Raw genomic sequence first — 18,894 nt, 5'->3', positions numbered from 1 at the left:
CACTCTTTGGCAATTAGACTGTCTGCCTCGTCTCGGCTGCGACCCCAAGCAGCACCCAGCCCTCCACCCACACACCCTCTTTCACCCCGTCCACCCCTCGACGTCAATCAACAGAGACGTAGCACTCGGGTCCCGTGGCCCGGACAACCACACCCAAACCACCTCCCTGCCCATCCTCCCCTGTCTCCCGGTCTGGGCTCGGCTCGTATCTCTGCCGCACCCCTCCCCATCCGGGCAATTCTCGCTAGTTACCTGGCAGGCAGGCACACACACACACACACACACACACACACACACAACACTGTCTCTTTCTCTTTCTGTCTCTCTCTCTCTCTGTCTTTGTCTTTGTCTGTCAGTGTCTCCACGCAGTTGAAGGAGAATGCTTGGCAAGGACGGTAAGACTCATACCAACGCAATGTACCTTCCCCCCACACCACCACCACAAGCTACATACGCACTCCCATACGTTGGTCTAAAAACATTTCCCCAATCCGATCCAAAGGCTGGAGCCGGAATTGCGCGGTGCGAGACTAGTCCTCGAGGCAGCGACACGCAACGCCTTGAGTGTAAACGCAGTGTCCGAAATACTCTTAAGCACACTCCCCCATCTTTTGCAAGACCAGTTTGGGGATATGGTTCAAGCCACACATTACGCTACACAAAGGCCATTGTTACGCGGATTCGATGTGCCTCGGTGCCGTACAAGTCCTGGCGCGCCCCTTCCCCAAGGTCTTGGAGAAAGCCCCCCCAAGAATCTCGGGCGCGCGTCCGATGCGACGGAAGGCGATCTCGCTGGCCAGCCACACACACACACATTGGGTCATGGCCACAATTGTGCTCTTCCCTCTGACGACAGCAGCTTCACCACGGGTTGCGTTGCTGTTCGTCTGACTGATCGCGCGGCGCCTTCCCCCCATCCTGCCACAAAAGCTTCCTTTGTCGACGATCTTTGTCCCCGCCGATGTCGGGCCTTCCCAACTGTCTGCCTTTGCTTGCCCGGCTTTCATCGGCATTCGGTACTCACATGCTATTAAGGATTGATTGATGATTTCCTGCTGCCAGAAAGTCTGTTTTCATGTCACACGCCTCACCCGCCGCCCAGTCCACCACAACTCGGTAAACCCCCAAAAAGGCGCACCAGCCACACTTTGCGATCATACGAGCAACAACTTCACCCCCCCAAAAGCGAACCCTGGGGTATATGCACACACCCACCGCACATCTCACACATGCACACGCACATACACACACACACACACACACACGCAATCTCTCTCTCTCTCTCTCTCCTGTCCTGTGGTGGTGGTGGTGGTGGTGGTGGTGGTGGCGGCTGCTATTCGTGCTTATACGGGTGCGTCAGCTGTTCTACAGGGTCATGCAGTGGGACGTACATCCCGTCAGCAGCGAAAAGCTAAAATCTCAATTGGGATTTTGTTTCAAAGATGAAACACTGCAGCGTGTCGGCGTGGCGCGTGGCGGCAAATGACAGGCCATCGGGCTTTTTTTTTATCATATTCTTGGTTCATAGTTCCGGCCAAGGTACTTGGACATGTGTTGGCTTTCCCTGGGTGAAAGTGGTGGCACATGAGCGGGTAATGTGGTTGTGCCGTGTTTGAAGTGGTGTGTGTGTGTGAGAGCGAGTGTGTAGAGGTGCTGGCTCACCGCCAGAGAGGCAAAACAGGCAGCCGTACTGTCCGGCGAGCTGAGAGTCAGCTGCTGACCATATCAGCTTGATTGACCTTGATCCCATCGAATCCCTGAATTTGCTGAATTAGCAATGGCTTGCAAAGAGAACGGCCTTCACAGTGATGCATTAGTGAAGGATCTTGTCCCTGCAAGCGGATTTCTGTTCATACCATGAGAGCAGGGCAGTCGGTTTGTTGGTGTCGCAGCCAACAGTGGGCATCTAACACATAGCGAGAATCACGTGGTCATCTAGCATTGCACCTTTCCCCTTCTCCAGAGAGCCTGGGTTACAGCACAAAGTTACTAATCTACCTATCGGCAGCAATCGCTCTTGGTGTCCGTACTACGCAACGATGTTTGACTATCGAATACCTAGTTGATATTCCTTATGACTCAGTCTTCCCGCGACGAAATACTATAACCAAGAGGCCTAGGACATCCCTGCGAAACCAAGCATATACTTCCCTTCATGGCCCCCCAGGGCTACGAACACCAGGTAGACTTCCCGTACACCACACGCCCCGTCAACGAGCCACTCCAAAATGTTGAATCTCTTGTATCAAAGCACGAATTGTTCGAGTCATCAACCCCTCCGCACTTATTTATGTACTATAAAGTCTGCCGCGACATTGATGCATACTATAGCAGTGTCACGGGGATGACGGCAACGACCAATAGTACCACTGGGGCTCTCAAGACCCCGGAGCAAAGACAAACTATGGGCGGCAAGATGTTGGGACACGAAGGACTTTGTGCCATATTCAGCACAGCAATGCCGCTGAGAAGGTCGCAGGTGTCTCGATTGTATATCTACAAGTGTCCAAACCTAGCAATCTCAGACCTGCAGAGTTATCAAGTCTAGAGCTAGATAAGAGTTGTGGTATCCTTTTGTTGCGGACTTCGAGAGGATGCGATACAGATTTCCAGCACGGAGCTCCACCCCCCTAGAGGATCATCCGTTACACTATCATTGAATTGTCAGCTCCAAGTACTTCATCATGATATTCGGCTGTAACTTACGGCTCTTGCAAAACTGGCTGAACCCGTTCTTATCCGGCTTCAAAATAGGCCCGAGGTACGACTCCGGAACTAGAAGTTTCGCGCAAATGTCAGCGTATGGATACGATGGAGATGTTGTTAGGGGGGGGGGGGGGGGGTGATCGTCAGTATGCTTACTCAGAATCCGTTCCTCAAAGCTGCTGCACAGTGTGCCCCAGTTGGGGTCATTGTCGCAGTTCTTGAACTGCGGCTGAGCCCTCGTCTGCGCCAGGTCGGGCTGGTAGTTCCACTCGCAGAAGCCGTGCGTCGCGATGCACCCCAGGCCGAGCGTCGCTGGGTCGAACGCGGTTTTCTGGCCCGCGCACGCCTCGACCTTGAACACCTGGTCCAGCGTCGCCCACCCTTCGTCCACAATCATCGCGGTCAGCGCCACGTGGGTGTTGGCCGTGTCGCCAGGGTTGTGGAACGAGTACGTGTTGCCCTCGTTGTCGATCCACCACTGGTTGCAGAACCCGCCGGGGCTGAGCGCCGTGCAGGATATCTGGTCAGTCTCTGTCGCGACCTGCAGCGCACTGAGGCCGGTGCTCTTGGCCGAGACGATGCCGTTCGCGCGGAGCGTGCTGGACAGGACGAAAAGCTGGAGCTGGCGATAGAGCTCGTTCGACTGGATAGTGAGGGAGGTTGTGATGCGTTGCGAGAAGCCGCCTGTGCTGCAGGCTGCACGGAATGTAGCGTCGTCACGCTGGATCTTTGACACTGCATCAAGCAGGTTGAGCTGATAGTCTGCTACAAGCTCGGCCAGCGAGGCGGAGATGTCGCCGAGCTGGATGAAGCGGTCGTTCGCCGTTTGCTTCAGGAGAGCATCGGAGACCCCCTTGTTGAATTCCAGCGCCTGCGAGATGCCGCCAGCGATGAGGTTGACGGCCGTGCCGGCGCCGCCGGGAATCACGCCGGCGAATGTACTGACGATACCAATCGTCGAAGTCAGTACGCCCAGGAGCGCGCTCTCTGGCTCGTTGGCCTCGACCGGAGGAGCGACAGCAGAGACGATCTTGCCAACCGTCTGCCCAGCGAGGCCAACACCATTGCTCATGGCTTGTGAGTACTGGTTGAAGAACTGGTAAACGGCGTAGATGTTCCAAAGCACCTATAGAAAGAAGTGATGAGCGCAGATGTTCGTGTATTCGAGCTGCCGAGAAGAGAACTCACATAGAAATGTTGATTGCTGGAGTATTCGACTGACGACGACGGTGGGGGGCATGTCGATGAGGTAATGAGATCGCAGGTCAAGGTCGTCAAGCCGTTGAACTGTAAATAGCACTGAGCAAACCCGAGGTTACCGCAGTCGGCTGCCGTTGCATTTGCGGCCATCCAATCTTGAATGAACTTGTCGACACCAAGACTTTCCCAACACTCCGCCTTCAATCCAGTCGGCGAATCCGGCGCGCAGTCGACATTTTGCCGTCTGACCAAAGGTGATGCGTCGGCCAGCGACAGCAGAAAGCAGATAACGAGATGAGAAAGAAACATGATGGCGTTGCAGGTAGTTCACAAGGAGACTGCACGGGCTTGGGATAACCTGCGAAAACGAGGTTGAGAGAGGTCATCACCTGGTTTATATATTGTCAAAGCTTGCGGTGTCTACGAAGCTCGGACAATGCATGTTGGGATTAAACTTTCGACTTCGACCTGAAGGGGCAACCTTATGTAATGACAATTGCGTCGATTATGCATAAACGTCAACTTGGCACCTTGGCCCTGCTGCTGTAAGGCTGCAATAACACAGCGGGGCAGGGCTCCAGCTTCTTGGAATTACTGATGGAGCATGCCGAAGTTTTCGCACACTATCAGGTATTGAACAGGGGCATCCCGGGTCAACCCTGCTAAACTATTTGTAGCAAGAGGCATTTTGCTTGATCCCTGAGGGTACATTCCCCATAGCGAGAATATAGCCATCTTTCCTATTTATGCCTCGTAACTCAATGACTCGCAGGCGTCTCGCATCTCAGCCACAATGGTGCCTGAAACTGCAACCTTAGATAATGTGTTCCAAGGCACTGCAGTCGACTCAGTAACCAGCGATGCCGATGCCATTCAGTTACTCTGTCACGACGTCGCATCATTCCCATGTCGCCCTCCAGCTTGGACCTATGCGGTCGTGCACCCAGGTTGGCCAGAGGGTGTCCGAACAAAGGCTCAGACCCAGGGAGGCTCTCAGTCACTCCCCAGCTTCACTGGTCCAAAGTTCGCAGGTGGCACCTGTCACCGGCATGTCAGCACCGAAGCTTTATTTCGAAAGGTAGAAAGCGCTGTACCATACAGGACAGGACAAGACGCCAGTTCTAACCTCCGTTGGGATGATCTATCGCGTACACAGCCTCATGCTCGAATTCCCCGATGCTTCAGGCATATGCAGCGGGAACCGGCGCGGAATACAGTTCCGCAATCTGCCACGCCGTTGTCAACAAAAGAACACCTGGATAATGACTAAACTATAAGATCTCCAGCACTGGCGAAAACTCTGTGGTACATCTGGGTTACTTGGCCTCTGCATTGGCAAAAGAAATTCCCAAGGCCCGCGGTGCCTCAGCCCAGGTACTTCATGATGTTGGTTCAAAGTACCGGTTGAGAGATTTCACTGCTGATTTCGTAGAAAATCAGGACGGACCAGCCATTTGCCGACAATGCCGGACACCCCGTGTGCTCGGAGCCGAGATGGCGCAGGCACTTCGTAGTCCCACGCTGCCCTTGCGCGTGTCGAGGTCACTGAGCGGGGACGTAAAAATGCCCCTGTCGAGCCACGATTCTAAGTATCCCCACCGATCACCAGTACATGAGCCACAGTGAGCTTCTAGCGAATCTCCAATGTATCTCCCGGAAGGTCCGATATTTTTGGCTCTAATCCTTGAGGATTCCCCACAATATCTGTACCGGGGCCTTCCCGGCTCTGATCATACAGCATGCATGGGTAATGGCGTCGGGGAGGCCGTGAAGGTTTAACGAAGACAGGTTATAGCCTGGGGTTCAACCCAATGTTCGAGGTCCAGCACCTTGAGATTCCGATGAACAGGCACGAGGGATCTCCTCGGTGTCGATGAGCTGCACGTGGGTTAAATTCATGCAGCGAAACAGCGAGTCATTCACTGGGGACCTGCGTGGATACTGACACTAGCCAAGAGTTTACGAAACACACCCGCGACTTGATCTGAAACTCGCTACCCTCCACATGCGCGCCAGTGTCGGTAACCGAGCCACCATGAATATAGTCGGAGCCTTGCAATCCGCATTCGCGCAGTCCACCTCATTAACAGCATCTTTCTCTCCCACTTTTGCGCAATCGCTACAGGCCTGTTCTCGCGCATCTGACCATCGCCAAAATGATGAACGACTCGCGAAACATGAGATTGCATTTCATCAAGCTGCAGGCCATTGTCTCCGGGTAAAGGAAGTAGAAGGATACAGACATACAGCCTGCAATAACGGCGTAGACTGTGTACCGATGCTATTGATGGCGATCAATGTGCCCATCACAGCAACAAAGTTCTCATATGGATATCAGCGAGAAGAAGGCGATCGGGACTCTTTTTGCATCGTCTGCAATATGCAAGTGTCAGTGGCCCGCTCTAGACACCGGTTATATGGCCACATGCAGCGTTTTGAGAGTAGCCTCGCTCGCATAGAGCGAGGTAGCACGCAAGAGGCCTATTGACACAAGTGTGTGAGCAACAATCTGTGCCTTCTGTTGCTTTCTAAACAGAAGGTGTGGACGAATAGGGTGATCATGCCAATCCCGCTTATGACGACAACGGCACAGCGGCTGTGTCGATCAATGTAGATAAACCTGAGAAGAGAAGGCAGACACTTCTACGTCAGAGCGATTGCAGACAGAATCCGAGAATCATCAGTGACCAGCCTGAGAATTTCCTGTGATGGCCTAGTTGCACACCCTGATCAGGTTCGGACCGGTAGGCTAATCAGTTCCCAATTTCTTTCCTGGGAATGACAGAACACTTAAGACATCTGTGGGCAAAACCAAAGAAGTATTTATAGCCCAAAACATTGAACAGCTCGCGCATTGCCAGGCTCTCCTTAGTCGTTTCCTCGAGTGGAAGCTCGATGCCAGCGACTTCGGCTTCCACATCCATTGAGTCTGCAGGTAATCCTTTTGAAGCAGGGAGTGCTTCGTGGTCAGAGTACTTTTAGTCCTTCATGAAGAGCCTATCTATAATAGTCTAATAGAAAGTGAAGTAGAAAGATCAAAACGAAGGAACACGCAATGGCAATGGCGAATCAAGGGGCCTCAAGTCGCCGGCAACGACTTGACCCCCCAACAATTGAGATTGATCCAACTCTCCAAGACTCTAAACGCCGAATCCTCTAAAATTCTGAGCCTTCGGAAGACATGCACATATGAGGATCGTGTCGAAATCCTCACGGTGCAGCAGAAAATATTGACTTTGCATTGAATTTTTCAAGAACACTAAGTTTTGATAACACCTAAAACTGCTACGGGGAACCGTGGACGTTGGAGCCAAATGATCATGCGATGTCAGCAGCACCGAGGATATGCGGCGTGTCGGGCTCTCTGACTAATGCGACGCAACTTGTTTCCCAATCAGGAAACATGTTGCTAGCGCGTGAGGCGGCCGTGGCTCCACTTTGGATTTGTCAAGGGTCCAGAGGTACGTCAGTTCCACGTTGCCATCACGAAGTCATCGCAGTAGCCCGATAGCATCGAGAATGCAAAAGGCTCTTGCTCGTTGGGGTACATAAGCTGGCAGTGCTCTCGCACGAGTCCATTTGGCCTGTCCCGTCATCCAGTCTTGCCCATACCCGCTACAACTTCGATACTCCCTGTTCGCGACACCCACGCCGACACTCCAAATCCACAAAATGACTTCAACAAGAACACACAAAGCCGTCGTTACTGTTGCTGCTCGTGCACCCCTCGAGTTGGCAACCTACCCCACGGTCGACCCTGGAGCAGGTGAGCTGCTCATACGTGTCGAATGGACGGCCGCCACGCCCCTTCATCTCCACCAGGCCGATGGCGGGCTTCTCATCCAGCATCCGGCCATACTGGGCTCAACTATGGTTGGTGTGGTAGTCCAGGTTGGCCCTGAGGATAAGTCTTCGCAAGGAAACGTCAGTTTCGAGGTCGGAGACCGGGTCTTTGGCTTTTGCCCTCCATTATTCGGCGAGAAGGCACGTGCTTTTCAGGAGTACGCAACGGTGCCATCGTGGTGCTTTGGCAAGGTAAGTTTGGCACGCGCCAGAAAATATTCTATAGGTATCTTCATAAAACAGAGTTGCTCAAGCGTTCTTGCAGGTCCCACGCGACACCAGCGCCCAGGAAGCCGCTACCCTGCCCGAGAATTTCGTCACAGTCTTCAACACACTGTCAAAGGACCTCAACCTTGATACACCCTGGCCAAAGCCTGAGAATTACCGCCCTACGCACGCAGACACACCCATCTTGATCTGGGGTGCCGCGTCCTCAGTCGGCCAATATGCGCTTCAGATCCTCAAATTCTACGGGTACAAACGACTCATTGTCACTGCCTCGGCTCAGCACCACGCCCATCTCCAAGAGCTGGGTGCCTCCGCCTGCTTCGACTACCGCAGTCCGAGCGTGGTACAGGACCTCCTAAAGCACGTCACGGCAGCAGATAAGAACAAGGAAGCAGCACCGGTGTACCCGCTCATCATTGACTGCATCGGCTCGCAGGCGGGATCACTCAGCCCGCTCTCCAGGATCCCGCAGAGCGGAAGCATAGTTGCGGTCATGCTGCCGGTCATCCTCAAACGTGCCACGGAGGACCAGGCACCGGAATATTCCATGGACGTGGAGGCGAGCGCAAAATGGGCGGATGGGGTCGTTACTCGTGGCGTGAGGACGCATTTCTTTGCTGAAGTGAGTTTGGCTTACCACAGTGTGCCATATGACGTTGCCATGTGGCGCCTGCACCTATCGACGAGGGACTGAAACGAGGCCATAGCATGCTAACGCCTGTGTTTTTAGAATGAGTTTTTCAAGAATTATCTGCAAAGGGAGGTCATGCCGACCATGTTGGCCCAAAGGAATGTCGTACCGAACAGGTTCCGCGTTGTCGAGGGTGCGACCATGCTCGAGAGGGCAAACAACGCAATCAGAGAGCTTCGCCGGGGTGTGAGTGGAGAGAAACTCATCTGGCGCGTCTCAGATGAGTGAAGCCCTTACTCGAAGTGCTTCAAGAGTGGCACACGCTTAATCAAGGCCACGAAACTGGAGTTTGACTTTTTTGAACGATCCAGACGAAGGGATTTACTGGCGAAAGACTTACCGCTAGATTAGCAGTTCGTCGTATCGGATTTACAAAGATAGTGCCCGTCATCAAGGAAAGTTTCCTCAGCGCCCACCTTTGTCTTTCACAGTGCATTGTGGGTTGGATTGCAGGAGCTGTTCTTCCTGGTCATGGGCTGCACGGCGGTTGGACGGACTGCTCAGATGTTGGAAATTTTGGCTCCGTGTATTCCACGGTTAGTCACTTGGCGTGTGCCTTGGCTCTTACCATGCTTATTTGCTTGTGATGTCTTTTCCCGCGTGCCGCTTTCGATGTCTATTCTGATTGTAACCCAAACAAGCACCATAGATAGTAGTTCGAATTTCCATTGATGCACCTCCCTCCTGCTAAAAGGGTTGGCCTGGCGCTTTGAGTTTATCCCGACACGGTGCTCGGTTAGTCATGGATGGGCAACGTGCAGCGCGCTGAGGAGCGTGCACTCATGACGAGGGATACAGTGAGCCGCAGCCGAAGCCATCTTTTGGGACTGCAGCTCGATGCTTGATGGAAGGGGCCCACCCCACGCTTCTCGCCGCATGACACGCCGACCTAAAACCATGCCCAACAAGATCGCTCTTATACAATCGAGCATACACCCGGCGCATTTGGATAAACATATGAGCTCTAATCCTTCCTTCTTGTTCCTATGCCAGAAATACTTCTTGCGGGGCTATACTGACAATCTGCCTGAGGTATCCCTCGTCTCTGTTAACGTCTCTCATACTAAGCCCGTCCACTCTTGCCCAGTCAACGACTTGGTACAAACTTTTGCTAATCGACCGCGGGATAGACTCTTCGTTGCGTGGGCTTGGATCCTTCCTAGGCCAGCCAGAGGCCACATCCTCGCCGATGCCATCAACAGGGTGTAATGGCGCGACAGGGCGCAGCACTATGCACCGCCCGCAAGCTGCCATCACCACATCTCCCTCCCTCGCGACTGCGCTGCAGATACCAAAGCGCCCTTCGTCGATCACGAATATGGCCTGACCATCCAGAGCTTGTGCTGCCTGCTCCTTCAAACAGGCAACTTCGGCGAGATCCAAGGCACAATACTTTTCGGCAGAGACGAGTTTGTGCTCGTTACAGCTGCCCACCAGAGTCGCGGATCGCACAGCACCTCCGAGGAAATACTGCAGCTGACGCCAGAAGCGGACGTCATCAAACTCCGTCCAGCCTGATGATCTTACCTCTTTCATGTACCTGAGACTGTGGGCGAGGCACTGGGGCAGACCATCGACGGAGTGAAGCCGGGCTATGATCTCCACAGCGAGTCTGCGATCGCCTTCATTCGGCATCTCGTGGCCCGATGCGATATGCTCGTCACAGAAGACGTCTTTCTAGGGCGTACCTGTCCGCATGGCAGCGTGCCTCGACGAATCCACCGCGCTCTCTGCCAGGCCTAGCATGTCGACCATCTTGTGGACAACTGCGTGTGGGGTATCCGGGAACGGCTCAATCGCCATGAATCTGCCAACATGCCTGGCAGGGACCATCAGTCAGTCTATCGCTCAGGAACGCGTTCTCGGCGTCGGCGTCGATCAAAACCGGCACATCAGGCTCGTGGGACGCATTTAGTTCGCGCACCCATCCAATCGTCCTGTTGTCGGTGGCACTGAGATTAGGTAGCCACGAAGGGTAGTACTGGCAGCAGCTTGGCCATAGGACAGGGCAACAAACAGGGGACTGTCATCCAGAGAGATTGTGCTAAGCGAGTAGTCGAGTGGGGCGTTGTTGTCCCTTGCGACTTGGAAGAAGAGCTGGCAGCATGGACCTTGAGGACCCGCACCTGGGCCCGGCTGGGATTCAGGCTGGTGTAGAGAAAGGGGCATCATTTCTGTTCGCGCACAAAAGGCAGATGGAGAAAACACCGGGGCCAACGACTGTGCTTGGAGCAGTCACACCACCAAGCTAAGGCCACACAGCAACGTAGGGACAGGGACGTCGGCGGGGCCGCGAATCTCCCCGCACGCTCTTCTTGGTTCTCCATACACGGCCAGACCGATGACGTGTGGGGTTGTGGAGTGGGAGGGTTGTTGAAAGTAGTGTAGTGCCAGGGGGACAGGCGATCTCCGCTGGTGATCCCCCAGGACATCTGGGCGGAGCAGAACAGAGCCGGGTCCAGCAGGAGTTTGGGCCAATTGCTTGAGCAGAGCACCTCTTTCTTCAGTCCTTCTTGATCTGATCATCTGTAACGAACTTTGCGGAGGACCAACACGGGAGCTCAGAGTTTGTCATGATGAGGGGCCAGTAAGCAGAGGTAGCATTGGATCCTGGCTCTGCGGGCAGGGGGCACCCCCCAAAGACGGCGGTCGGTATCCTGCTTCTGGCACAAGTCTCCGACTGGGGGCCTGTGGACAAGGCGTCGGGCAAGCCAGCCCAAGCAAGCCTCCCAAGCCCTTCCCGCGGCTAACCCAGGCCTTGTCCATCTGCCGAGCCAAACAACGACGCTGCAGCCAGCCACCCGCTCATCATGCCCCCTCGAAAGATCCTGGCTGCGGCTCCACCCCGCCTGCCTCCGCCGTCATCCCCCGGGCACGAAAGGCTCTGTCTTTTTGCTTCACGGTTCTCACCGTCGACAAATTCTCCACCTGCTCCTCGGAACATGCAGATGATAGGTCCATCACCTTGTTGGCTTCCTGCGTCCCCTCGTCCTTCTCCTCCTTTTCCCCGCCTTGGCTCGCGTGACACTTGCGTTTTTTCGCCGCCCAAGGTGGCTCTGTCCTAGCCTTATGGGTTCGGCGGTCCTCCGCCCGCGGAATTATTGTCGGATGGCCCCCCAGGCTTCCTGCACCTGGCATGTGAGCACAACCGTTTGCCCGTCCTCAGATGCCGAGCCACACGTGCTGCTGCCCATAGCCGAGAAAAGTCACCCCAAATCAGTAAGCGAGCATGACCCCCGACGTCCCTGGATCTGCCGTAACGTCATTGAATTACACCGGTCCTAGCCCATGGTTTAAATACCACGCATGTACCGCTTCATCTGACTGCTCGTTCCCCTTTGGAGACTCTCTTCTCTCTCACGATCTCGCCTAGGAGCGGCTTTCTTCTCCCCACTCTCGCACTTGCACGGCCGACTCTCTGAGCTGCCAGAGCACAGGCACAATCACCGCAGCAATGGCAGGCTCACCCAAGTTCATGGGCCTGACCGGCCAACCGCTCTCCCTGGCTGTCTCGACGGTCGCGACGACCGGGTTCCTCCTTTTCGGCTATGATCAGGGTGTCATGAGCGGTATCATCGACGCAGATGCCTTCCACGACACCATGGTCTCGACCCGCGACAACCCGACCATGCAGGGGTTCGTCACTGCAATCTACGAAATCGGCTGCCTCGCGGGTGCTTTGTTCATTCTTGCCACTGGTGACCTGCTAGGCCGTCGCCGAGCAATGATCCTCGGTGGTGTTATCATGATCATTGGCGCGGTGATCCAGGTCACGGCGTACAAGGACCATGCAGCCCTCGCACAATTCACGATTGGCAGAGTCATCACGGGTGTCGGGAACGGTATCAATACCTCGACCATTCCGACATATCAGGGTATGTTCCTCCTAACATCATTTGTCGCCATGTGCTATGTGAAGAGACTAGACAGCTGATGTCTTTCCCACACAGCCGAATGCAGCAAGACCTCGAACCGCGGCCTGCTCATCTGCATCGAGGGCGGCATCATTGCGTTTGGCTCTCTGATGGCCTACTGGATCGACTACGGCGCGTCCTACGGCGGCGGCGAGCTGGTCTGGCGGTTCCCCATTGCCTTCCAGTGCGTGTTCGCGCTGTGCGTCAGCATCCCCATGATCTGGCTGCCCGAGTCGCCCCGGTGGCTGCTCACACACGACCGCCACGAGGATGCGGAGCGCGTCATCTCAGCGCTCAGGGGGTACGAGGTGGACAGCGTGCAGACACGGCTGGAGCGCGACGTCATCCTGGACTCGATCCGCGCGTCGGGTTTCGCGGGCAAGAAGACGACGCCCATCAAGGCGCTCATGACGCATGGCAAGACGCAGCATTTCCGCAGGACCATGCTCGGCGCGTCGAGCCAGCTTATGCAGCAGATTGGTGGCTGTAATGTGAGTATCCCCGCGATTCCATCCTTATTATTAGGGACGTTTATACATGCGTTGCTTGTGCCGTGGGGGAGCCGGAAACCATCTTGCCTGTCAAAAAGCCAGTACTGACTCGTCATTTCCAATCGACAAGGCCGTCATCTACTACTTCCCAATCCTCTTCGAGTCCTCCATCTCCCTGGGCAACAAGAACCTCGCGCTGCTCATGGGCGGCGTCAACATGATCGTGTACGCCGCCTTTGCCACCACGTCCTGGTTCATCATCGAGCGCGTGGGCCGGCGGAAGCTCTTCCTCTGGGGCACCGTGGGCCAGGGCCTGTCCATGGTCATTACTTTCGCGTGCCTGATCCCGGGCGACTCCAACACCGCCAAGGGCGCCGCCGTGGGCCTGTTCACGTACATTGCCTCGTTTGGTGCGACCTGGCTGCCCCTTCCCTGGCTGTACCCTGCCGAGATCAACCCGATCAAGATCCGCGGCAAGGCGAATGCCGTGTCGACGTGCACGAACTGGCTGTTCAACTTTGTTATTGGTAAGAAGACTCCTCTCATGATGCTGTCTTGCCTATGCTCCATTCTCTCCCCCTCAGTTTTTCTTCTCAGCTCCATATGTGCCGCAACACTGACCAGGCTCAATCTCTCAAAAACGCAGTCATGATCACCCCCATCATGATCTCCCGCATCGGGTGGGGCACGTACCTCTTCTTCGCCGTCGTCAACGCCTGCTTCCTGCCCTTCATCTACCTGTACTACCCGGAGACGGCGCGGCGCTCGCTCGAGGAGATCGACATCATCTTCGCCAAGGGCTACGTCGAGGGCAAGTCGTACGTCCAGGCCGCCAAGGAGCTGCCCTTCCTCACGGACGAGCAGGTCGAGCAGGAGGCCATCAAGTACGGGCTCATCGAGACCGCCGCGCGCGGCGCGTCCGGCAAGGCGGGTGTCGCGGGGGCAGATATTGAGAACTCGTCCTCGGGCGGTGGGGAAAAGATGGACTAAAATCGTGTTTGTCTGTGGGGGCGGTGATGGTGATTGGGGCTTGAGGATGTGTTTTTCAGGGTACGACGAGGGCGGGGGAGGGGTGAGGGCCGGTGGGAGTCTCTAAGAGAAGTCTCCGAGAAGAGAGAGGACGCAATTGTGCCATCACCAGGATGTTGCTGGCACGACTCTTCAGCCGCTTTGAGGTTGACAGGGGGAATGACGGGAAGAGATGGAAGGCTGGAAGTTGTAGGCCAAGAGCTATGCTCAGGGAGGCCTTTCTCCAAATAGATGCCCTCGGGCACAGCCTATAGGGGGACAGTAATTGATTTTTATTTATTAAAAATGAAGGATCAAGCTTGATGCCATGGAGATGCTTCAGCAGCTCTACATGCCGGCCATTATTATCACACGGAGGATCGTCCATACATATCGGTGATGAAAACTTAAACCGTATTGAACCTACCTGCCTCGCGAAGTTCGACTCCAGGACAAAGTTTTGGTTGTTCCCTGTATTTGATACTCTCAAGCGAAACGTTCAGTGAGCAATTTAGTATTTCTAGATAACAAGACATAGCCGCAATGAGCGCTTGAATTCACGTCACTTGCTCGCACCCTGGAAAAGTGACAAGCTCCATGTCTTGCGAGGACCTGCTGATCTCCGTTCAGGCCCGTCGACTGGGACCTAGGGTCCTGCCTCGAAGAGCAAGCAAATAACGATGGAGTGACGCTCTCCCTTGGAAGGCTATTATCTAGAGACTCAGAACCCAGGCAGACCCGGGATTTCTGGCCGGGTCTTTTAGACACCTGCGATTTCATGGTCTCCACATACTAAATCGATGATTAGTCGTGAAAACTTGTCGGTCGCGCTCGCAACCATGGCGTTGAGCTAGTGTGGCACTAAAGCCGCTCCCGCGATGGCACTAACAGTGGCAGTCCGACGCCAATCATGATTATGCAGGTGTCCTGCTGAGATGTTTGCGTCTTGCAACTTGAGGTCGTCGACTGCTTCCCGTCGACACAATTAGTTGATTGTCCTCGATGCAGATACTGGGAGTATCTCTTGCTGCGAGATCGGGCTTGTCGAATAATGAGAGACGGTGGAGCCCGGAGCTCGAGCCGAATCCGGCGTTTATGTCCACGTGGAGGGAGGGAGGAGGAGCCTGCGGGACAACTATTGGCCCTGGCAGCTCCAAACCTGTGCTCGGAAGTGCGGCCGACCCCGGCCCGATCTCGAATCAGACGTTGGCGATTCGCAAGCATCACAGGCTTGAAAGCTTGCAAGCAAGCGTTGGATATCCATGGATGGTCATCGACGATTGCGACGCGGCCACAAGTGCGGGACCACCGCCAGGGCCGGGCCATGACTGGCTGAAGCCGCCCACCGACGCCAGGCACAACTACCGAGCCGCATGGCGAGACATGGGTGGCAGGTCACCATGATTGGCTGGACGCAGCCACAGGGGCTCCATCCGGGCGAAATGCTCCCGTCATTACATCAACACTCTCACGTACATCGGCGCTTTTCTGCTGTCAAACAAGACTGCCATGGCACTTTGCCATGTCGCCTGCCCCATGGGACAGGGAACATGCCGCGAACCAGCCCTGCCAGCGAGCACGCATTGGCAAGCGCCCCGCATCGCTGCTTCCTCACCCCAGCGGTTTGCGCGCGCATGAGTGGCTCACGGGCGGTAATGTTGACGTCAACCGGTGCGGCCTGCCCGCAACTGCCCGCGGGGCCATCGAGATGCGATCATCATGACTGCTCGAGCTGCGTGGCTCCTCCGCCCAGTCCGTCCTGGTCTCTTAAAATCGCCTGCCGCCTGCTCCCCCTCCGTTCCCCAAGCCTCAAGCTTCGTCCTCAGGCTCACTCCACGATCCCATCACTCCAGATTCTTACCAATGGGCTCCCTCATCAGCGACACTCTCAGCAAGGCCAAGACAGCTATGGCAGGCGAGAAAGGCGCAAAGCTCGCACAGCTCGAGCACAACACCCAGACCGTCTCCAAGGATGACCGCCTCACCACTGACTGGGGCGTTCGCCAGCCCCAGACCGACAACTGGCTCGGCGTCCACACCGACGACAAGACGGGGCCCCTCCTCCTCGAGGACTCGGTAGCACGCGAGAAGATCCACCGCTTCGACCACGAGCGCATCCCCGAGCGTGTCGTCCACGCCCGTGGCGCCGGCGCCTTTGGCACCTTCCGCCTCTTCGAGAGTGCCGAGGATGTCACCTGTGCAAAGGTCTTGAACGACACGTCCCGCGAGACGCCTGTCTTTGTCCGCTTCTCCACCGTTCAGGGCTCCCGCGGCAGTGCCGACACGGTCCGCGACGTGCGCGGCTTCGCCGTCAAGATGTACACCAAGGAGGGCAACTGGGACATTGTCGGCAACAACATCCCCGTCTTCTTCATCCAGGACTCGATCAAGTTCCCCGACTTTGTCCACGCCGTCAAGCCCGAGCCGCACAACGAGGTGCCCCAGGCCCAGTCCGCCCACAACAACTTCTGGGACTTTGTCTACCTCCACACCGAGGCCACCCACATGTTCACCTGGGCCATGTCCGACCGCGCCATCCCTCGCTCCTACCGCATGATGCAGGGCTTTGGCGTCAACACCTTTATCCTCATCAACGCCAAGGGCGAGCGCACCTTCTGCAAGTTTGTCTGGACCCCCGAGCTGGGCGTCCACTCCTTTGTCTGGGACGAGGCCCTCAAGATTGCCGGCCAGGACCCCGATTTCCACCGCAAGGACCTCCACGAGGCCATCCAGAATGGCGCGTACCCCAAGTGGAAGTTTGGCATCCAGTGCATCCCAGAGGGCAAGGAGGACAGCTTTGACTTTGACATCCTCGACGCCACCAAGGTCTGGCCCGAGGATCTCATCCCCGTCCGCTACATTGGTGAGCTCGAGCTCAACCGCGAGGTGGACGAATACTTCACCCAGACCGAGCAGGTCGCCTTCTGCACCAGCCACATGGTCCCCGGCATTGCCCACTCGGACGACCCTCTGCTCCAGGGTCGCAGCTTCAGCTACTTCGACACCCAGCTGTCCCGTCTAGGCATCAACTGGCAGGAGCTTCCCATCAACAAGCCCGTCTGCCCCGTCATGAACTTCAACCGTGATGGCCAGGGTCGCCACACCATCAACAGGGGCAAGGTCAACTACTGGCCTAACCGCTTCGAGGCCCGACCCCCCGCGGAAGCGAATGAGAATGCTCAGATTGACCCTCCATTGCCCGTCACAGGCACCAAGCGCAGGTACAAGAGCGAGAAGTTCAAGGAGCACTTCAACCAGGCGCAGCTCTTCTACAACAGTCTGTCCGAGGTTGAGAAGTCGCATGCCAAGAATGCGTTTGCCTTTGAGCTTGACCACTGCGATGAGCCCATTGTGTACGAGCGCATGTCGCAGCGTCTGGCCGACATTGACCTGGACCTTGCCAAGAGTGTGGGCGAGATGGTTGGTGGTCCCGTCCCCGGGACTACCAGCCGCCCCAACCACGGCAAGAAGGCCAAGGGCCTCAGCCAGTTTGACTACCCGCCATTCAAGCCGACCATTGCCAGTCGCCGCATTGCCATCATCATTGCCGACGGCTTTGACAAGACAATCTTCGACGTTGTCAAGGCCGCCATTCTCGCCTCAAGCGCTCTGCCGTTCGTCATCGGACCGCGGAGATCTGAGGTCTTCCCGGCTGGCTCGGACAAGTCGAAGGGCTCAGGTGTTGTCCCCGGCCACCACCTCGAGGGCATGCGCTCGACCATGTTCGATGCGCTCTTCATCCCTGGCGGTGCCGAGTCGGTCAAGACGCTGTCGCAGAGCGGCCGTGCGGTGCACTGGATCCGGGAGGCCTTTGGTCACCTGAAGCCGATTGCCGCAGCGGGCGAGGCCGTGACTCTACTGAAGGTGGCCATCAACTTGCCTAGCGTGCAGCTCTCGCAGGACGCTACGGCGGTCGAGTCGTACGGTGTCGTGTCTGTGGGCAAGCTGTCGCCCGACAGCCTCAGCGAGACGGTGACGATTGCCAAGGAGGGCGCGAGATTCCTCGAGAAGTTCTGGTACCAGATCTCGCAGCACCGCAACTGGGCGCGTGAGCTGGAGGGGCTCAACTCGCAGGTTGCGTACTAAGGTGGAGAATGTAGATAGCTTCACTTCTCTTCATGATGATGACAATTCAAGATACCTTTGGAGCATTCTTGACCCTCTTGTTTTCGCACGTGATGATTCTCTGTGCTGGGTGATTGTGTGAAAGAGCGCGTTGGCCCTGTCCGAGCTGGGTGCCTTGTGTTTCAGGCTCCGACGCCCAGACTGCGAGGCTCTCTCCTGAAACGTCCACTGTGATTGGGTGCTGGGCCTTGAACTCCACCGTTCGCACCGATTGCTGGAGGCATCCAGGCCCCCAACCCAGGGCGACTCGCACCATCCCGCCAGAGCCGCGCGCGGGGACTTGTCACAGACCCCCGTCACGTCGCAGGCATACGAAAGGGCAGGGCGGTGCTGTTTCGTGGGGTCTCTTCACTATCTCTCCCTCTCTCTCGCGTTCGAGTCGTCGCGGCTGGCTTTGCTCTCTTCTCCTCTTTCTCTACGGCCTCATTTCTTCGTCGTTGGCCTTGTCGTTGTTGCGCTTTCTCCTTGGTGTCCGTCATTGATTCTCCGGCCGGTCCGTTCATTTTCCTTTCACGCCCTCGCTCTCACATCGAATCACTTTTTGGTATTACCGCCGGCTGGTACTCGAAGCAAGCACTCTCTGCAATCGCCGCACGTCTTTTCAAGTCGACCTTCGCTTTACCCAGCGACTTACACCACGCCGCCTTGGCATTTGTCCGCCACCTGAGGAGAATAAGACACGACTAGC

The 18,894-nt window shown here is 56.0% G+C and overlaps 5 protein-coding genes across 5 annotated transcripts; 3 read left to right on the top strand and 2 right to left on the bottom strand.

The window, feature by feature from the left end:
- Positions 1-2,162: 2,162 nt before the first annotated feature.
- Positions 2,163-4,316, bottom strand: B0I36DRAFT_312941 (uncharacterized protein). The gene is made up of 5 exons (XM_046152564.1): positions 3,895-4,316; positions 2,863-3,832; positions 2,707-2,775; positions 2,252-2,650; positions 2,163-2,182 (listed from the first exon to the last, which is right to left on the bottom strand). The coding sequence occupies exons 1-4, from the start codon at positions 4,213-4,215 to the stop codon at positions 2,646-2,648; spliced, it is 1,365 nt and encodes a 454-aa protein (XP_046019559.1). The 5' UTR covers positions 4,216-4,316; the 3' UTR covers positions 2,163-2,182; positions 2,252-2,645.
- A 3,262-nt stretch (positions 4,317-7,578) lies between these two features.
- Positions 7,579-8,896, top strand: B0I36DRAFT_235582 (chaperonin 10-like protein; the record flags this gene model as incomplete). Its single annotated transcript, XM_046149406.1, has 3 exons — positions 7,579-7,941; positions 8,015-8,599; positions 8,723-8,896. 3 exons carry the CDS (start codon positions 7,579-7,581, stop codon positions 8,894-8,896), a joined length of 1,122 nt encoding a protein of 373 aa, XP_046019558.1.
- A 756-nt stretch (positions 8,897-9,652) lies between these two features.
- B0I36DRAFT_345098 (uncharacterized protein) lies at positions 9,653-10,423 on the bottom strand (the record flags this gene model as incomplete). Its single annotated transcript, XM_046156328.1, has 4 exons — positions 9,653-9,897; positions 9,961-10,138; positions 10,196-10,260; positions 10,357-10,423. 4 exons carry the CDS (start codon positions 10,421-10,423, stop codon positions 9,653-9,655), a joined length of 555 nt encoding a protein of 184 aa, XP_046019557.1.
- A 1,699-nt stretch (positions 10,424-12,122) lies between these two features.
- B0I36DRAFT_233138 (general substrate transporter) lies at positions 12,123-14,063 on the top strand (the record flags this gene model as incomplete). Its single annotated transcript, XM_046149207.1, has 4 exons — positions 12,123-12,543; positions 12,619-13,073; positions 13,204-13,600; positions 13,720-14,063. 4 exons carry the CDS (start codon positions 12,123-12,125, stop codon positions 14,061-14,063), a joined length of 1,617 nt encoding a protein of 538 aa, XP_046019556.1.
- A 1,926-nt stretch (positions 14,064-15,989) lies between these two features.
- Positions 15,990-18,167, top strand: B0I36DRAFT_233172 (catalase; the record flags this gene model as incomplete). The annotated part of the gene is made up of 1 exon (XM_046149211.1): positions 15,990-18,167. The coding sequence occupies one exon, from the start codon at positions 15,990-15,992 to the stop codon at positions 18,165-18,167; it is 2,178 nt and encodes a 725-aa protein (XP_046019555.1).
- Positions 18,168-18,894: the final 727 nt, after the last annotated feature.

The sequence above is a fragment of the Microdochium trichocladiopsis genome (assembly GCF_020744255.1).
Source record: "Microdochium trichocladiopsis strain MPI-CAGE-CH-0230 chromosome Unknown B0I36scaffold_1, whole genome shotgun sequence".
Classification (NCBI taxonomy): domain Eukaryota; kingdom Fungi; phylum Ascomycota; class Sordariomycetes; order Xylariales; family Microdochiaceae; genus Microdochium; species Microdochium trichocladiopsis.
The sequence above is the reverse complement of the archived record's forward strand: the minus strand, read 5'-3'. Positions and strand labels throughout refer to the sequence as shown.